The following is a 16070-nucleotide window of genomic DNA, read 5'->3' on the forward strand; positions in this document are numbered from 1 at the left end:
GACAAGTGATTCAAGAGGTGAGGTTGGTAAAAGACATAGCAAGAGATCTCACATATAGAGGGACAAACTCTCCATGAAATCCAACAAAACTGACACTTAGCCAAAAAGAGGTGACAATTTAGCCTCGGGTTGCGATCATTGATTGTCAGTCCGATAAATCTGCCAGTATGACCCGATCTGGCTTACATATGATCTTCTACTTATCTTAATTTGTTTAACTCTTTACTGGCCTCTGAAATGGATAAGTAGGCCACTCAGTTTAAGGGAAACCAGGGCTGACCTCTCAACAATGCCCACATCTCATGAAAGAGTAAAGAAAAACTCACAGAATCATACAGTTACACAGCACGGAAACAGGCCCTTTGGTCTGACTTATCCATGCCAATCAGATATTCTAGTCTAGTCTCATTTGCCAGCATTCGGCCCGATCCCTCTGAACTCTTCCTATTCATGTATCCATATCTGAAGTTTTCAAGATAGTTAGGTACCTTATTACATCCCTCAAAAGATCTTTGCAAAAGATCCAGTTCATGTCTTTACTTATCCCTTTATTTCCTGGATGATGAGAAAACGAACAGTCGGACTTCTGACCCTCAAAGAACTGTCCCAATCCAGGGATTAGCAGGTCGGTGCTGACAGCTGATCCGGCCACCACTCTGTTCCCTGAATTGCTTCCCTGGGGTTTAATGGGTTATAAGTGACAATTTCAAGAATAGATGTCAACGTGACCGTAACAGAGCAGGAAGCTTGTGGAACCCAAAACTAACTTCAACTTGGAATGATCTAAACTACAAAATACATCTTGTACTTCTGCCAAGATCTCAATTAAAAGACAATGAATTTCAAGTCCAACATTTACAACTTCTCTTATTTATTGACATGAACAGAGGAATAAAGTGTCTTTTGTGGCTGTAATTTTAATAAATTTGTGATTAATAAATGCAATATTTTTCATTGACCTTGCCCACCAGAGACAGTTAACCTTTAATCCATTTATTCAGTCAATGCATTGATTCATTCCGAGGGTGGTGAATAAGTGGAATTTGTTAACCCAGAGGGCTATCAAGGCTGGGTCATTAAGTATATTCAAGGCTGAGATAGATCTTTCATCAGTAAAGGGAATCAGGGGTTATGGAGAAAGGCAGATAGTGGAGTTGAGGATTATCCATTCAGCCATGAGCTGATTGAATGGCAGAGCAGATACAATGGGCTGGATGGTCTACTTCTGTGCCTATGGTCTCAAAGGAAGGTTTTAATAATTTTCTGGCTAGCTATTACCTTGAATGAGGCAGAATCCACCAAATTCACTTAATTCAATGGAGTCTCCCAGACATAGGGAATAGCTCTTTGAAAAATCCAATTTCTCAGTATTGGAGTGATTAAAATGATCAGTCATGAGCGAGAGGGGAGGGGAACAGTGATCCTTGAGAATTGTTGGTCTGGAAGGGGCCAGAGAGGGATTTGAGAGCAAGATGAGAATTTTAAATTCCAGGAGTTGATAGGAGTCATTGGTGGTTAGTGAGCATATGGGCCATACTTGAGTGAGATTTGGTTCGAGTTGCAATGTAGTTAGTAGGGGATGACCTGGAATTTATTTTCTGTTTGTTCATGGGATGTGGCAGGTCTTGTGTCTAGGCAACTGGTTACGATGTATATTGGAGAGAGGTAGCAAATATATGGTAGCCAAATCTGCAGATGATACAAAAATAGGTGGAAGGCAGGTTGCGAGAGGGACACAGACAGTTTACAGAGATATTGATAGGTTCAATAAGAGGACAAACGGTTGGCAAATAGAATATAATACAGGAAAATACAAAGTTATTCATTTGGAAGAGAACAGAAGAACAGTATTATTTAAATGGAGAAAAGCTGTTGAAAGCTGCAACACCAGGGGACTTGGCAGTATATGTACAGGATGCACAGAAAGCTAGCACACAGGTGCAGCAGGTAATCAGGAGGGTTAATGGAATGTTGGCCTTTATTTCGAGGGTGTTAGAGTAGAATGGTCTTATTGCGATTGTACAAGGTGCTGGTGAGACCACACCTGGAGCACAATGGGCAGTTTTGGACCCCTTACTGAATAGCACAGCAGGGTTGAGGTGCCCAATGGCCTACTCTTCTTCTTATTTCTTATATCTTATGGTCTTTTCAGCTGGTAGTTATTGTCCACCTCCAGCAGCTTTGCAGAAAGTGGTGTTGAGCTGCCTTCTTGGTCCACTGCTGTCCACTGGATGCAGGGACGTGCATAGAGTAGCTAAGAAATTGTCCAGGATTTTGACCCAGCAACAGTGAAGGAACAGCAACGTAGTTCTAAGTTAGGATGGTGTGTGGCATGAACTTAGGTTGTGCTGTCCCAATACACCTGCTGCTTTTATCCTTCAAGCTGCTGGAAATTACACATTTGGGAGGTGCATCAAAGGTCAAGATGTGAGTTACAACTGTGAATGTCTAGTTTCTGACCTGTTCCTTTATCCATATTATTTAACTGGTTATTCCAGTTCAGTTTCTGGTCAGTGGTAACCCTCAATATATTGATAGTGGGGGATTCAGTGATGATTAAACCATTAACTGTTAAGGACCAATATTTAGATTTGCCCTTGTTGAAGATGGTCATTGCCTGGCAATTTGCGGTGTGATTGTTACTTGTCACATCTCAGCAGCAGCCTGAACGCTCAGTCTTGCAGGATCTGGACAGGGCACTCTCAATATCTGAGGAGTTGGAAATGTTGCTGAACAGTGTGTTCAGCATTATTATCAGCCTACTTCTCCACTTCTGACATTGTGATGGAGTGAAAGTCTTTGAAGTTTTGTGCTCTGAAACTACCATAGCTTTATAAGTGAGAGGTTAATGACCCAGACACATTAACACAGGTAGAAAATCAACATAGTTAGAAATTGTGCATTATTTACACATCTTATTTGTACCTTTCATTTATTAGTTAAGATATTGGTCATGGTTTAAAGAAAAGGTTTGAAAGGTACGGGAAAAATGATAGGGTTTGCTCAAAGTGAATGGGAGGTGCAAGCACTTAAATCTCCATTAATACACGCAGGAGTGTTGCCAATTCTAACTTTAAACTGAACACTGTGTTGACAATACATACCTTTGCACAGCAATGTTAACCTCTTAAGAAAGCTGAGGCGATATTGCAGAAGCACTTCAAGTGTTAACCTCAAATTGAAAATAAAAGTCAATCCTAGCACTTCTTGAAGTTGAACTGCAGTGGACAAGGAGGTACAAACTAGTCAAAAGGCAGGCTCAAGAATGATCCTATCATTAAAGTTGAAGGGAGTAATTCGAGCCATCTTATCCATCCATCCAAAAGATTATCCACTGAAGCATCTAATTGCCTCCTAAATTAACCCAGCTTGTGCAATTAATAAAGCCCATATATCTGTGTCACACTCTGAATAAATTCTTCTCTAAATTCATGTTAATTTAACCATATTCCAATGAGCCTACTGCCCCATGTTTTATGCCTGGAGCTTGGGCGGCACGGTGGCACAGTGGTTAGCACTGCGGCCTCGTAACGTCAGAGACCCGGGTTCAATTCCCGCCTCAGGCAACTGTCTGTGGGGAGTTTGCACATTGTCTGCGTGGGTTTCCTCCGAGTGCTCCGGTTTCCTCCCACAATCCAAAGATGTGCAGGTGAGGTGAATTGGCCATGCTAAATTGCTCATAGTGTTAGGTGAAGGGGTAAACGTAGGGGAATGGGGCTGGGTGGATTGCGGGTCGATGTGGACTTGTTGGGCTGAAGGGCCTGTTTCCATACTGCGATCTAATCTTAAAAAGAAATTTCAGATTTACATTGTACAAGATAAAGACAATTTCACCTACCTCCAAAAGCTCAAGATTTCAGGTGTCCCCCTCAGCACAGTCCTGGTTACACAAGAGATCAGCCACATGACAGCATAGCCTCCAGAGTGTGAACACCTCCCTTGTTTTATAGTCACCAGAAATGGACACAGATGCCTTACCCCAACCTACTGTGGCCATTCCTAATGGCCTGAGTGGCTTGTTCAGCCCATTCAAAGAGTAGATAAGAGTCACCTCCATTGTTACAACTCTGGATTATAGACCAGACTGAGTAAGGATTATAGATTTTCTTTTCTATAGGGCATTAGTGAAGCAGATGGGTGTTTTACAATAATCAACTAGGTCACCATAACAAATGTCCATATTTATATTCCAAATTCATCTTGTGGCTGCATTTCATCCCATAACCTCAGAGCATTCGTCAGGATTCCAACTCCTGTGACATTAACATTACACCACTGTTTGTGGCATTTCACTAAGATACTTCAGTACTCTGAGCTTTACTGATGTATTGTCATTACTCAAATTCTCCAGTCTTTGTCATGGAATCTATTACTAAGTCACTTTCAGCCTCAATCATAGATATTTTAATTCCACAGATGACGACCAGTTATCTGGGTTGGTTTTCAAGATTGAATCTGGAATTATTGTCAAGGTAAGCCATTGAAGAAGCAGTTAAAAATTAAGATAAAAGGATCGCAAATTTCTATAGAGGAATGGTGCAGAGAATAAGCATTTTTTTTAGCCAAATTCAAAAATGTAAAAGGTACTACCAATTATTCTAAAACATTTTTAAAAACTAGCATGCATATATAATCAATTTTTCTGGTATGTCTTCACTTTAAAATACTATTCAGGTTTTAATCCTCTCCAAATTTGCCAAACCCAGCCAGCTTTTTGTAACAGTGTTGCCACAAGAACATAATTCAATCTATTTATTACCTTCCACATTTCAAAGCATTTTCTAGCTAATGATCTACTTTTGAAATGTTGTCATGATCATCTTACAGCCAAATATGGTAGTTAACATGCGCCAGAAACAAAATATGTTCCATGGGAAGTTGAAAATGGATTCCTTTTACATGCAAATCAAATACATCCCATTGCAATGCTGTCACTGAAAGGCAGTACCTCTGGCATTAAAGGACTCAGTTTGTACTGAATTGTCAGCCGAGATTAAATGCTGGAGTGAGACTTGAACTTTTAATCTTCCAACCTATAAGCAGAATAGCTACTGCCAAAGCCAAGCTAAGACTCAGCTGAACCTTCCTGGACAAAGAGGTGAAGAGAAAGTAAAATAATGGGTGAGCTGGCTCTGGAGAGATACTTGCTTCCTTCTCACCATCTAACCAATCAAATGTTAGCTGAGAAGGTCCATTAGGGACTTTCTAGAGTTACCAGCAATTAAGGCCATTAAATGGTCAATTAACACCTACTTAAGGGCCTCAGCTCTCCAGAGCCTCAATTAATTGTCATCGGAGCAGGCAAGAAGAGAGGCCAGTTTCCTGAATGGGAAACCAGTGTGTGATCTGCCTGTCAGGTTGGGCACGAGGGGGGCTCCATTTGCCCCAATCTGGGAATATCAATGCCACGTCAATTTCAAATTCACTAGCAGCATTCATTTACATTTCTACATGCTTTTAAATTACTTCTTTTAGTAAATGCCAACTTGGTCTGAAGGAAATATTGAGTTAAGATAAAAATCCAGCTCCCCCTCACACTGGCTTGGGCTAACTGACTTAGAGTTCATTTCTATTTGTAAAAATATGAAATGGTTACTATTAATCCTCAAATAATTCAAGAAAAAATGACTTTAATGACAGTATGGTTAGAATGTGGAGCTTGCTACCAAAGAACTTGAGAAGATTAGCACAGTGTATTTAAAGGGGAAGCTACACTGCTCAGGAAAAAAATGTACACAGTATAAGCATTTTTTACGAGAGCAGAGTTTGCTAAAAAAAAACAACAGGTTTGGCAGTATCTGTGGAGAGAGAAAAACACAGTTAACATTTCAGGTATGTGATGAACGAGTGATCATTATGTAGGCCAGGTTAGACGAGTGGGGAAAAAAACTCATGAGAAGCATAAACACAGGTACAGATTATATGAGTCAAATGATTGTGCTACAACGTCTGTATAATTTATACCAGCGCCTATCCTACGAGTAAAAGTATGTATAACATGAACACAAAGTAAACATTGATTCTAAATAAAAACCTAAAGAACTGCGGAAGCCACGAGTCAGAAATGAAAACAGAAGTTGCTGGAAAAGCTCAGCAGGTCTGGGAGCATCTGTGAAGAGAAATGAAATTTACATTTCAGATCTAGTTCTGAGGAAGAATCACTGGAACTGAAACCTTAACTTTGATTTCTCTTCACAGATGCTCCCAGACCTCATGAGCTTTTCCAGCAACTTCAGTTTTAGTTATTGGTTCTAAATATGACCTTTAAATTAATGGTGTTGGTTAAGGGATGTATAGATTAGAACAAGTATTTGTAGATATTTCTAATCAACTTGTACAGAGATGTTATTACACACACTGGTGGGACTTGAATCCTGACTCAGAGGTACAGACATTACCACAAGAGGCAATATTTGCAAAACAGTAATTAGATTAGATTAGATTACTTACAGTGTGGAAACAGGCCCTTCGGCCCAACAAGTCCACACCGCCCCGCCGAAGCGCAACCCACCCATACCCCTACATTTACCCCTTACCTAACACTACGGGCAATTTAGCATGGCCAATTCACCTGACCCGCACATCTTTGGACTGTGGGAGGAAACCGGAGCACCCGGAGGAAACCCACGCAGACACGGGGAGAATTAATTAAATCAACTGACGGTTAAGCCTTTTCAATGCAGCTCACTATACCGCACTGTGCTAGCAGGCTGTCCCTTGGTAGCTTTATTGTAAGGAACATTTAGAAGTGATGGGTTAAGAGCTGAATGAGTGTTGTTTAAATAAGTTTATTTTAAAGGTAAATTGGCTATTATGTATGTTTGTGGAAATATTCTCAATTCACCTTTAATAAAATGTAGCTATGAAGCATCAAGGCAAGACAGTAAACAGTACAACTCCAATATTTCAATAGGTCTGAGACAACTTTGCAGAAATTACCGAATTCTAGCTATTCAACTCCTCCAAATATACCTGATAACACAACTGTATCCAGCAGGAGACTTAGCAAGAAGACAACTCTCCATGTGAAACACTTCCTTATAGAATTGGTCTCAAAGTTACAATACAACTGGGGAACACCATGAAGCAGATGGCATGAATATTCTTTTCTATAGAAAAGGGGTTGTAGAGGTAATTAACTCAAAGGTCACAAACAATAAAAATACGGAGCATAAGCTTAATGCTGGTTTCTTGAATACATGGCGCGTTATTAGAATTATTAGGTGAAAATAAATGGTGCTGCACTTCCCATGTCTCGGACTCAATGATGCTAAAATATTGAAATGCAGCCATTTGAGCAATAGCCTAAATTTGTGTTCCACGTTAAGATCAATACAAGTTTCAGTAACAGTGAGTACTACATGGCAATGTACAACTGTCAGCCTGAATCTAGCACTCCATCACTATGTCAGAGATTGAAATTAAGTAACATTTCATTTGCCATTCACAGCAGCAAACCTGATGTCTGCATAAAAGACGCTGCCAAACACAAAGGTTGTATATCACTCAGGTGACAGGCTCTAAGTGTGTCTGTCAGTACTGACTCAATACAATTTATGTTCAGGGAAGAAATTTGATTTTAAAACAATTTCACATAGAAGCCCTATATTTTAACGTAGTATAAATAAGCCACTAAAAATGTTGGAAATCTCACTCTATAAACATTATATATAAATATAAATAATCACAGAATGTCAACACTGATGTGCTGCATAAGGGTTCAGCTTTAAATACAGCATAAGCTTGGAGATAAACCATTTAACATTTCTTGACATAGCAGGGGAGAGTAGCAAGCATCTGATGTTCACTGAATGATTTGTTCCATATTTTTAAGATAAAATACAACATGAAGATGCAGACTAAGAATTTATTTTAGTTAATTACTGGGTGTCTCTGTACAGCACACTTAGTCCTATCGCCGTTTCTTGATCCAAGCATTTTTAAAAAGTTGTTCACTGTGATTTTGCCAACTGATCATCAAAAGTCATTTTACTTCAGCTTTGGCCAATTTATGAAGACAGGTTAATTCCAGGCAGTTGCCCTTATGGATGGAAAACAATCTTTTTCTCAGAACATTAAATTTACAGTATTTTGATAGTTATCACTGTGGAACACCATACCCTGTAACAGCTTAACCTAGCATTTATATTCAAGATTTCATTATTTAATGGCCTCGTTTAGAAAGCACATGCTAACTACGAGATAACTTTTGAAAGAGTGCATACCTATTCCCAATTTTTGCTATTCTATTGTACTTGGTAAATCATACTTACTAGTACACAAAATTGTGACAACTGGTTAACACAGCCTTCATAGTATATACTAGACACACTCAGAGTTGGGGGGGTGGTAAGCAGAAAAAAGGAATAAAATAAGGAGGATAAGAAGGAAAGATAAAGTAAAGGAGAGCAAAAAGCGTTTTTATGATGGAGTCAGTTCATTAGTTCTGAAGAGGAGTCACTAGACTCAAAATATTCACTTTCTTCCCACAGCTGCTGTCAGACCTCCCGAGTTTCTCCAGTGATCTATGCTTTTGTTTCGGATCTCCAGCATCCAGAGTTCGCTCTTTTATTGTAGCAAAAACAGAATTATTCTGACTTTAAAAACCATTTCTTTTTATTTCCATTACTTTTTGGAGCTATAAAAAAAATCTGCTTTCGATGACTTGGAGGTGCTGGTGGACTATAACCTGGTGCTGTGAGATTTTTAGCCTTGCTTTAGATGAAGGAGACTGTGTAAGGAGAGAGGTGCAGTTTTAAAAATAATGTTTACCTGAGCGCACAATTAATTGTATATAATGTTGCAATTTCCTGAACAGCGAGAGCGAATTGGTTCTGAACTAGAAGATTGCTTGACGACATTTTGCTTAACACCTGACCATGGTTTGTGTATGCACCGTGCAGGAGAAACATCTAGCCTGCAGAGAGAAAGCATGAGAAACGTATGCATCCCCTGTGTGGAGGAATCAAAGTCTCCAACATCAGCTAATTGGTTTTTATTCACCTTGCTCTGCAAAGTGAACAAAGGGAAAAATCATTGAGATTTCTCAACCAGTAAATGAAAGACAGCATTAGCGTGCAAACATCAAATAATGGAAAGGAAGAGAAATGACTAGTCAAATCATGTGGTCCTGACCGGCTACCAAGCGGTTTCCCTGAGATTTCATTTTCACCTTTAATATGCTTGCTTTGCCTTTCTAGGAAGGTGGAATTGAAGATGGGGTAGTTTGTGTTTTACAGATATAAATTAGCAATTCATACTTCCCAATTGCCATTAATTAAAAACAAATTGTTTGCAATAGAATTTAACAAGAAATAATTTTAAGTAGGTGAACATTTTCTTTTAACCCAAGTTATCATTTATAAAAATTGAGGACTTAAGATTCTTTTTTTTCACATTTGTAATGTCTCTGGGTGTATTGTGATTTCCAGAGTACTACCCCAAATTGATGAGGTTGTCTGTGTCAGTAATCTAATGGGAACAGTCTGGATTGTCACATGATGGTCAACTGTATCAAACAGCTGCCTTTGATTAGAAATACATTTGATCATTTCTTTGTAAAATTGCATGTGCATGTTTTTGGGGAATTGTTGTAAAGATATTTTTAAGAATGGGAAATGATATGACTGAAATAGAAGATATAATAAGGGGCTTGATCCAAGAAAGATTTTGTTCCTTGGCTGCTGAATTTAGAAAATGAGCAGTGACAAATGAGAAAGTGAGGACTGCAGATGCTGGAGTCAGAGTCGAAAAGTATGGGGCTGGAAAAGCACAGGTTAGGCAACACCCAAGGGCACGAGAAGTCAACGTTTCGGGCAGATGCCCTTAATGTTTCCTGATGAAGGACTTATACCCGAAACATTGACTCTCCTGCTCCTTGGATAATGCCTGACCTGCTGTGCTTTTCCAGCGCCACACTTTTCCATAGAGAGTCACAAGGGGTCTGAGATAAGAAATTTCTTCAGAGTTGTAAATCTTTGAACATTCTCTACCCTCAGACAGTTGTGTTCCGATGTTAAGTATATTCAAGGCTGAAAGATTTCTGGGCTATCAGGGAATCAAAGGAAAGGTCAAACAGGCAAGAAAGTGACGTTGAGGCAGAAAATCAGACATGACCAGACTGAATTGAGGAGCAGTGGGAAGAGCCCTGAACTCCTGTTCCTTTTTCTCATCTCATGTATCATGTTGATGCACTGGCATTTTGGAGCAGTTATTTCAACATCTTGGCACATGATATTGGTTTTAACAAGGGTCCTTTCAGATTAGGTGCCTGATAGGGGTTTCAAATCCAGCCTTTCATGGGGTGTGGCTATGAGGCCAGCATTTCTTGCCCATCCCAAATGTCCTTGAACGGAGTGTATTTCCTGGCTGCTTCAAAGGGAAATTAAGAGTCAATCACATTGCTGAGAGTTCAAGTTAAGTTCCTTTATGAAATGTGAACATATATCTTACAAAGCATTAGCTTGGGCCTCTGCATCACTAGTCCAGTAACTTTACCGTTATGTCATCACATTCCTACAGTTGACGCTGCACTAATTCATAACGAGTGACAGGATTTCAGATAGATTTGAGTGGCTGAGTGAAAGGTTTATTAAGGTATTTCACCATAATGTCTAAAACTATTACGGCAATGGGGGGCGGGTATCTATTTTCTTGCTAGGCTCATGACCTCACCTTTTTTTTTGCATTATGGTTTTAGGAGTTAAATCAGTGATTCTACTGAAACTTGCATTAGTCTATTATGTTTCACACCTATCACTTGCCATTGGTGTCCCAGTAGAATTTCTCCAAATTATCTGTATTACCAACTATCAATTTAATATTTATCTGTTAAATATTGAAAATGTTTACTCACAGGACATGCACATTATTGACAAGTTTGGTGTTTGTCTATCCCTAACTGCCATCTATTGAACTGCTGCATTCCACAGTGAAATTACTCCTGTATCATTGTTCATACTTTTTTTTTGCAGATCCAGGTTTTGACCCAACAACGATGAGGAGAGTGATCGATGGCAGCACAGGAAGATCATACAGGTGATAATCTCATACATCTACTGCCTTTGTCTTTCTCAATAGTAGCTGCTACAAGTTTGGCAGTTGCTGCTAAAGAATTCTGGTGAGTTACTGCAGTGCCTCTTAGAGATACTACACACTGCAGCCACAGAGCACTTGTGGTAGAGGAAGTACATGTGAAATGTCATGAATGGGGATTGCCAAAGAAGCAGATTGTGTTTTGTCATGGATAGTGTCAAGCTTTTGTAGTGCTGTTGGGGCTATACGCATCCATGCAAGTGGAGCGAACACTGTCACAATCCTGATTTGTGCATTGTAGTTAGTGAAAAGGTTTTGAGAAATAACCAGTTGAATCACTTGTTGCAGCATATGCATTTTTCACCTGATCTTGTAACAGTGCCTTTATTGTGACTGATTCAGGATCAATAATTCATTCAGAGTCATGCAGCATGGAAACAGACCCTTCAGTCCAACTCGCTCATACTGACTAATTTCCTCCAAACTAAAACTAGTCCCACTTGCCTGCGTTTGATCCATATCCCTCTAAATCTTTCCAATTCATGTATCTATCCAAATGTCTGTTTGATGTTGGAACTGTACCTGCAAGTACCATTCCTCAGGCAGTTCATTACACAAAAAAAGTTGCCCCTAAAGTCCCTTTTAAAATCGTTCTCCTCTCCACCTTATAATATGCCCCCCTAGTTTTGAACGTCCCTACCCTCAGGAATAGATGATCATCTTATCCGTTCCAGTCATGATTTCATAAACCTCAAGAAAGGTCAAAGCTCAACCTCCTACATTCCAGTGGGGGGGGGGGGGAAAGAGTCCCAGCCTAGCTTATAACTCAAACTCGCCAGTCCCAGCAACGGTTTGGTAAATCATTTCTGAATCTCCTCCAATTTAATAATATTCCTAAAACAGGGCAACCAGAGAACTGCACAGACCACTCCAGAAAAGGCTTCATCGTCTTGCACGACTCAAACATGACATTTCTAATCCTATACTCAATGGTCTGAGCAATGAAGTCAAGCATGCTAAACACCTTCTTAACCACCTATAATGCAACTTTCAAAGAAATATGTACCTGGATCCCTAGGTTTCTCTGTTTGACCACACCATTGAGGGTCTTACCATTGTTGGTTTTTTCAAAATACAATACCTTGCATTTATCCAAATAAAACTAAAAGACTGCTGGGCCAGTAATCAACCAGGTTGGATTTATCTTGCTTTTTGCAGACAGGAATTAGCTGGGCAATTTTTATAATTTTAAGAGCCAGTGCTGTAGCTGTATTGGAACAGCTTGGCTTGGAGATCAAACTGATGAACGCCTTCCAGTCTTCAGAATACGATGCAAGGTGAACATCCACCCTAACCTCCCCAACCCTTTTCACCCAATAACGTTGTGAACAATCCATTAACACACACCTCCACTAGTCACCACAGAACTAACTCAGTGCTCAGACCTACTCACACAGTAGTATGGGTACTTTGATTTTCTGTTCATACACGATACCTTCCTGTACATTGAGTGAGCCAGCTAATGTCATTCTCAGTGCCTGATAACATCTATGGCACCAACAATGAGGCTACTGGAAACAATTTCCCCATTACCCAATCTGAAATGTTTCTAAACCAACCTAGCTCTTCAGTTTTTGTAAATTAGGCAATAGTGTAAATTTATGATCCAATATGACTATGCATTGCCCATTCACAGGGTTACACCTTGTGAGGGCCTATGGGGCAACTCAAAGGGGTCACTGACGAACTGTGCAGTAGTGTGCAATTGTTGTCTGGTGGCTCTATTGTTGACCCCTGCAATCAATCTGCTGTTTCAAAAACAAAGTTCAGCACACACTGGAAGCCAGTGACAGAAAACAATGCATAGGCAGGATTTGCATTCTGAATGGATCATTGACCTGACATTTTCTAGCTTTTCAACTTGTAGCACTCCAAGGTTGACAGAGGAGGTAAACAGCGCACTTTAAGAGTTTTCTCAGTTGGATTGTGTTGTCATTGTTCCACTCCAGCAGTAATCAGAGGACCAGTAAGCTCTGATGCATGTCTTCTGCAACTTAGCTGGGACATGTGCTGTGCCTGGTGCAGTGGGCTACTTTCCCATTAAATGTATAGCAAGTCACTGCAATGATTATTAAAAAGGGGCAAGGAATTACAGCCAGTGTAATGATGGTGGCAAGGTAACTTTTAGAAGTGCCATTTAATGTTGTTGTAGCATATGGGTTGTAAAAGTCCAATATTTGAAATTCAATATGGATTGAGAATGGTAAGTTGTGTTAGACTATCTTGATTAAATGCTCAATGAAGTAAGAGAGAGAGACTTGATGAGGGGGGAAAAGTGGTTACCATGTGCATGAACTTGCAAAAGGCATTTGACACATTGCCACACAACATACTTAATTGTGAAAATAACCCATTGGATTGAGGAGCTATATGGGATATGAAATTAATTAACAGAAACAGTACTGAATAGTTTGACTGCCAGCTTCTTGAAAATACAAAACCACTGTGAAATCTGGTTCACTTAAGGTCTTTTTTTGAAGAAATGTCACACACGTACATTTTGGACTGCCGTACAAAGCAAACATCAAGAGAAGGAAAATCACTGCAAATGGTCAATGGAGTTCTCAACCTGAACCAATCTAGTGCCAGTCTGAAAGAGCATGATATTTGCAAAGAAAATGCAGCACTGAGGCTTTGCTAATCTAAAGCTTCACAAATGAACAATTTTTTTTATCGCAAAGGATTAAATTAGCGCATCCAAAATTTTTTTTACTTTAGTTAAGGCGGGATTTACAAGACATCAAAAAGATGCAGTCTGCAAGTTAATTTGTCTCTTCACTTTAATTCTACATTTTAAAAAAAAGTTTAATTTGCTACTTTCATTTCAATGACAGATTCTGAATTAGTCATTGGATACTTAGACTAATTTAAAGGCAAAATTTGCAAATTATACAGCAATAAAATGCACATCAATTTTAAAAGCAAACCAACAGCAGGAAACAATTACAAAAAACCCACATACCATGCCCTTTTTATGGCTTTCAGTCTATAAAAATGAAAAAAAGATCCATCCCTACTGCTTTCTCAAGTTTGCAACACAAAACAAAGTTTGCCTTTTTCCACTTTATTCAGGTGACAAGCAACATAGTGTATTATACAAAGAGGAGGAAAAAAACATTAACTGGCAAGAGTTAAATTCCATCTATCATGATCTAAAATTGTTCACAAAGACTAAGGTTGAACACAACTTTCAACTGTAAAAATACACAATCTGCGGTATTGACAGCTTCCAAAGCTCAGCTTAACCCCCATCGATTGGAATGACACGATTTCTTGTACTCTGTTTTGAGACTCATCCTCAAGTTAGAAAATCTACGAAAGTAATAAAATGCAATACAATACAGTCTAACAGGGGAAACATAATAAAATTACTTAACTCACAATATCTGTTGGCACCATCGTTGTCATTGAAATTAACTTGTTAATTCAGCATTAATGTCATTGGGATCACAGCAATTTCTTACCTATATGACCACAGTTATTCTCCTTTTGAATAGGGCATGTCCAATTGAAAAGATAACTGTGATAATGCTAGGTAAATCAGCAATGATGGATAATAAAGGTAAAGTTGGGGGGAATATAGAGCATGTCATTCAAAGATGAAAATCGCTTAATATTTTAGGTGGAATCCTTCATTAGGACTCCTGACCCAAAACACTAATTTACCTTTCTTATTCAGGCAACAGATTTGCAGTACATTTCGAGCATCTTCAGTTTTATGATTAAAGTTTATATTTGACATTAGGATGTACAAGTTTTTTGTGATGAGTGGATAATATGATGGTAACAATTGAATTTTGGTACAATAGTGATTATTAAGGAGTTATTTAAGTAAGAACCTCAAATAATCTCACTTCCACTTTTTTTGTAGTCAACAACTAAACTGTTTAGATACTTGATGTCACTGGATACACTACAACCAATGAAAATAAATAAATGTAGCTCACAATTACGATCACTCAAGCTAAATTTAGACAGCAAATTGCAGAAACTAGAGTCCCCGATGCAGCCAAAATTCAGCGACTCTGACAATAATACATTTACATTTTCCAAGGCTTTTTTTAAAGGAATAGTGGAACACACAAGTTTTCATCGGCGTCAGGGAGGATCTTACTGCAAGTATGGAGACAGAACTTCTGAATTTTACTCTTTCTACGCCAAAGCAAGAACTAGATAAAGGAAAGAGAAGCACATATTATTTTACAAATTAAATATTAAAATCACAACCACCAGCAATGTAAATTTAAAATAGAACTCAATCAAAATGCATGCTAGCTCAGCTACAATTTAAAAGGAGGAAAATTGGGATAACATTTTGGGTGGGATTCCAATAAAATACCCAAACTTTGATAGCAACCATTACTGATTTTGATGTTGGCAGTTCTCATGCATTAAGGAATTCAATGTTTCATTGAACCTTCATTTAACATAATTTTTTTGTTATTTTACAAGGTCACTTTTGACCAACTTTTATTTGTACTTAAATACTTGGGTACAGGTCACAGGAGGAAAAATCAAACACAAGACACCCACTGTTTTAATGGAACGCAATAGGTTCAGAAAAAAGGACCAAAAATTTTAAAAGAAACCTTGATTTCCATAGCACCTTTTGCATTTCCAGGATATCTTAAAATACTTAAGATACGATTAACTAATCCTGAATTTCAGTCAAATCTCTATGTTGGAAAACATGACAGTTGTAATTAGCACAGTTAAGTGCCTCAAACAGCAATAAGTGATCTGATAAAAATCCCACAGAGCTGTTGGCTGAGGGATAAATGTTGACCAGAATAGAGAGCTTCCCTGCTTTCTTAAACTAGTGCCACGAGATCTTTTATTCCCACCTAGAATTCAGATTGGGGTCTCAGTATCATGCCCAATCTGAAAGAGGATCATAGAGTGTTCATGTTTCTAGAGTTGGTCTTGAAAATAAACCTTCTCTCAGAGGTGACTGTTCCCACTGAACCAAAGCTAAT

The 16070-nt window shown here is 38.8% G+C and overlaps 1 protein-coding gene across 1 annotated transcript in view; it reads right to left on the bottom strand.

The window, feature by feature from the left end:
• Window positions 1-14142: 14142 nt before the first annotated feature.
• The window catches only part of LOC140494167 (serine/threonine-protein phosphatase 2A 65 kDa regulatory subunit A beta isoform), a 63486-nt gene continuing 61558 nt past the window's right edge, over window positions 14143-16070 (bottom strand). The window contains exon 15 of the mRNA XM_072593266.1: window positions 14143-15263. Within this exon, the coding sequence (XP_072449367.1) occupies window positions 15247-15263 (17 nt within the window). The 3' untranslated portion in view covers window positions 14143-15246. The remainder of the gene's footprint in view (window positions 15264-16070) is intronic.

Source organism: Chiloscyllium punctatum, chromosome 23 (genome assembly GCF_047496795.1).
Source record: "Chiloscyllium punctatum isolate Juve2018m chromosome 23, sChiPun1.3, whole genome shotgun sequence".
NCBI lineage: Eukaryota > Metazoa > Chordata > Chondrichthyes > Orectolobiformes > Hemiscylliidae > Chiloscyllium > Chiloscyllium punctatum.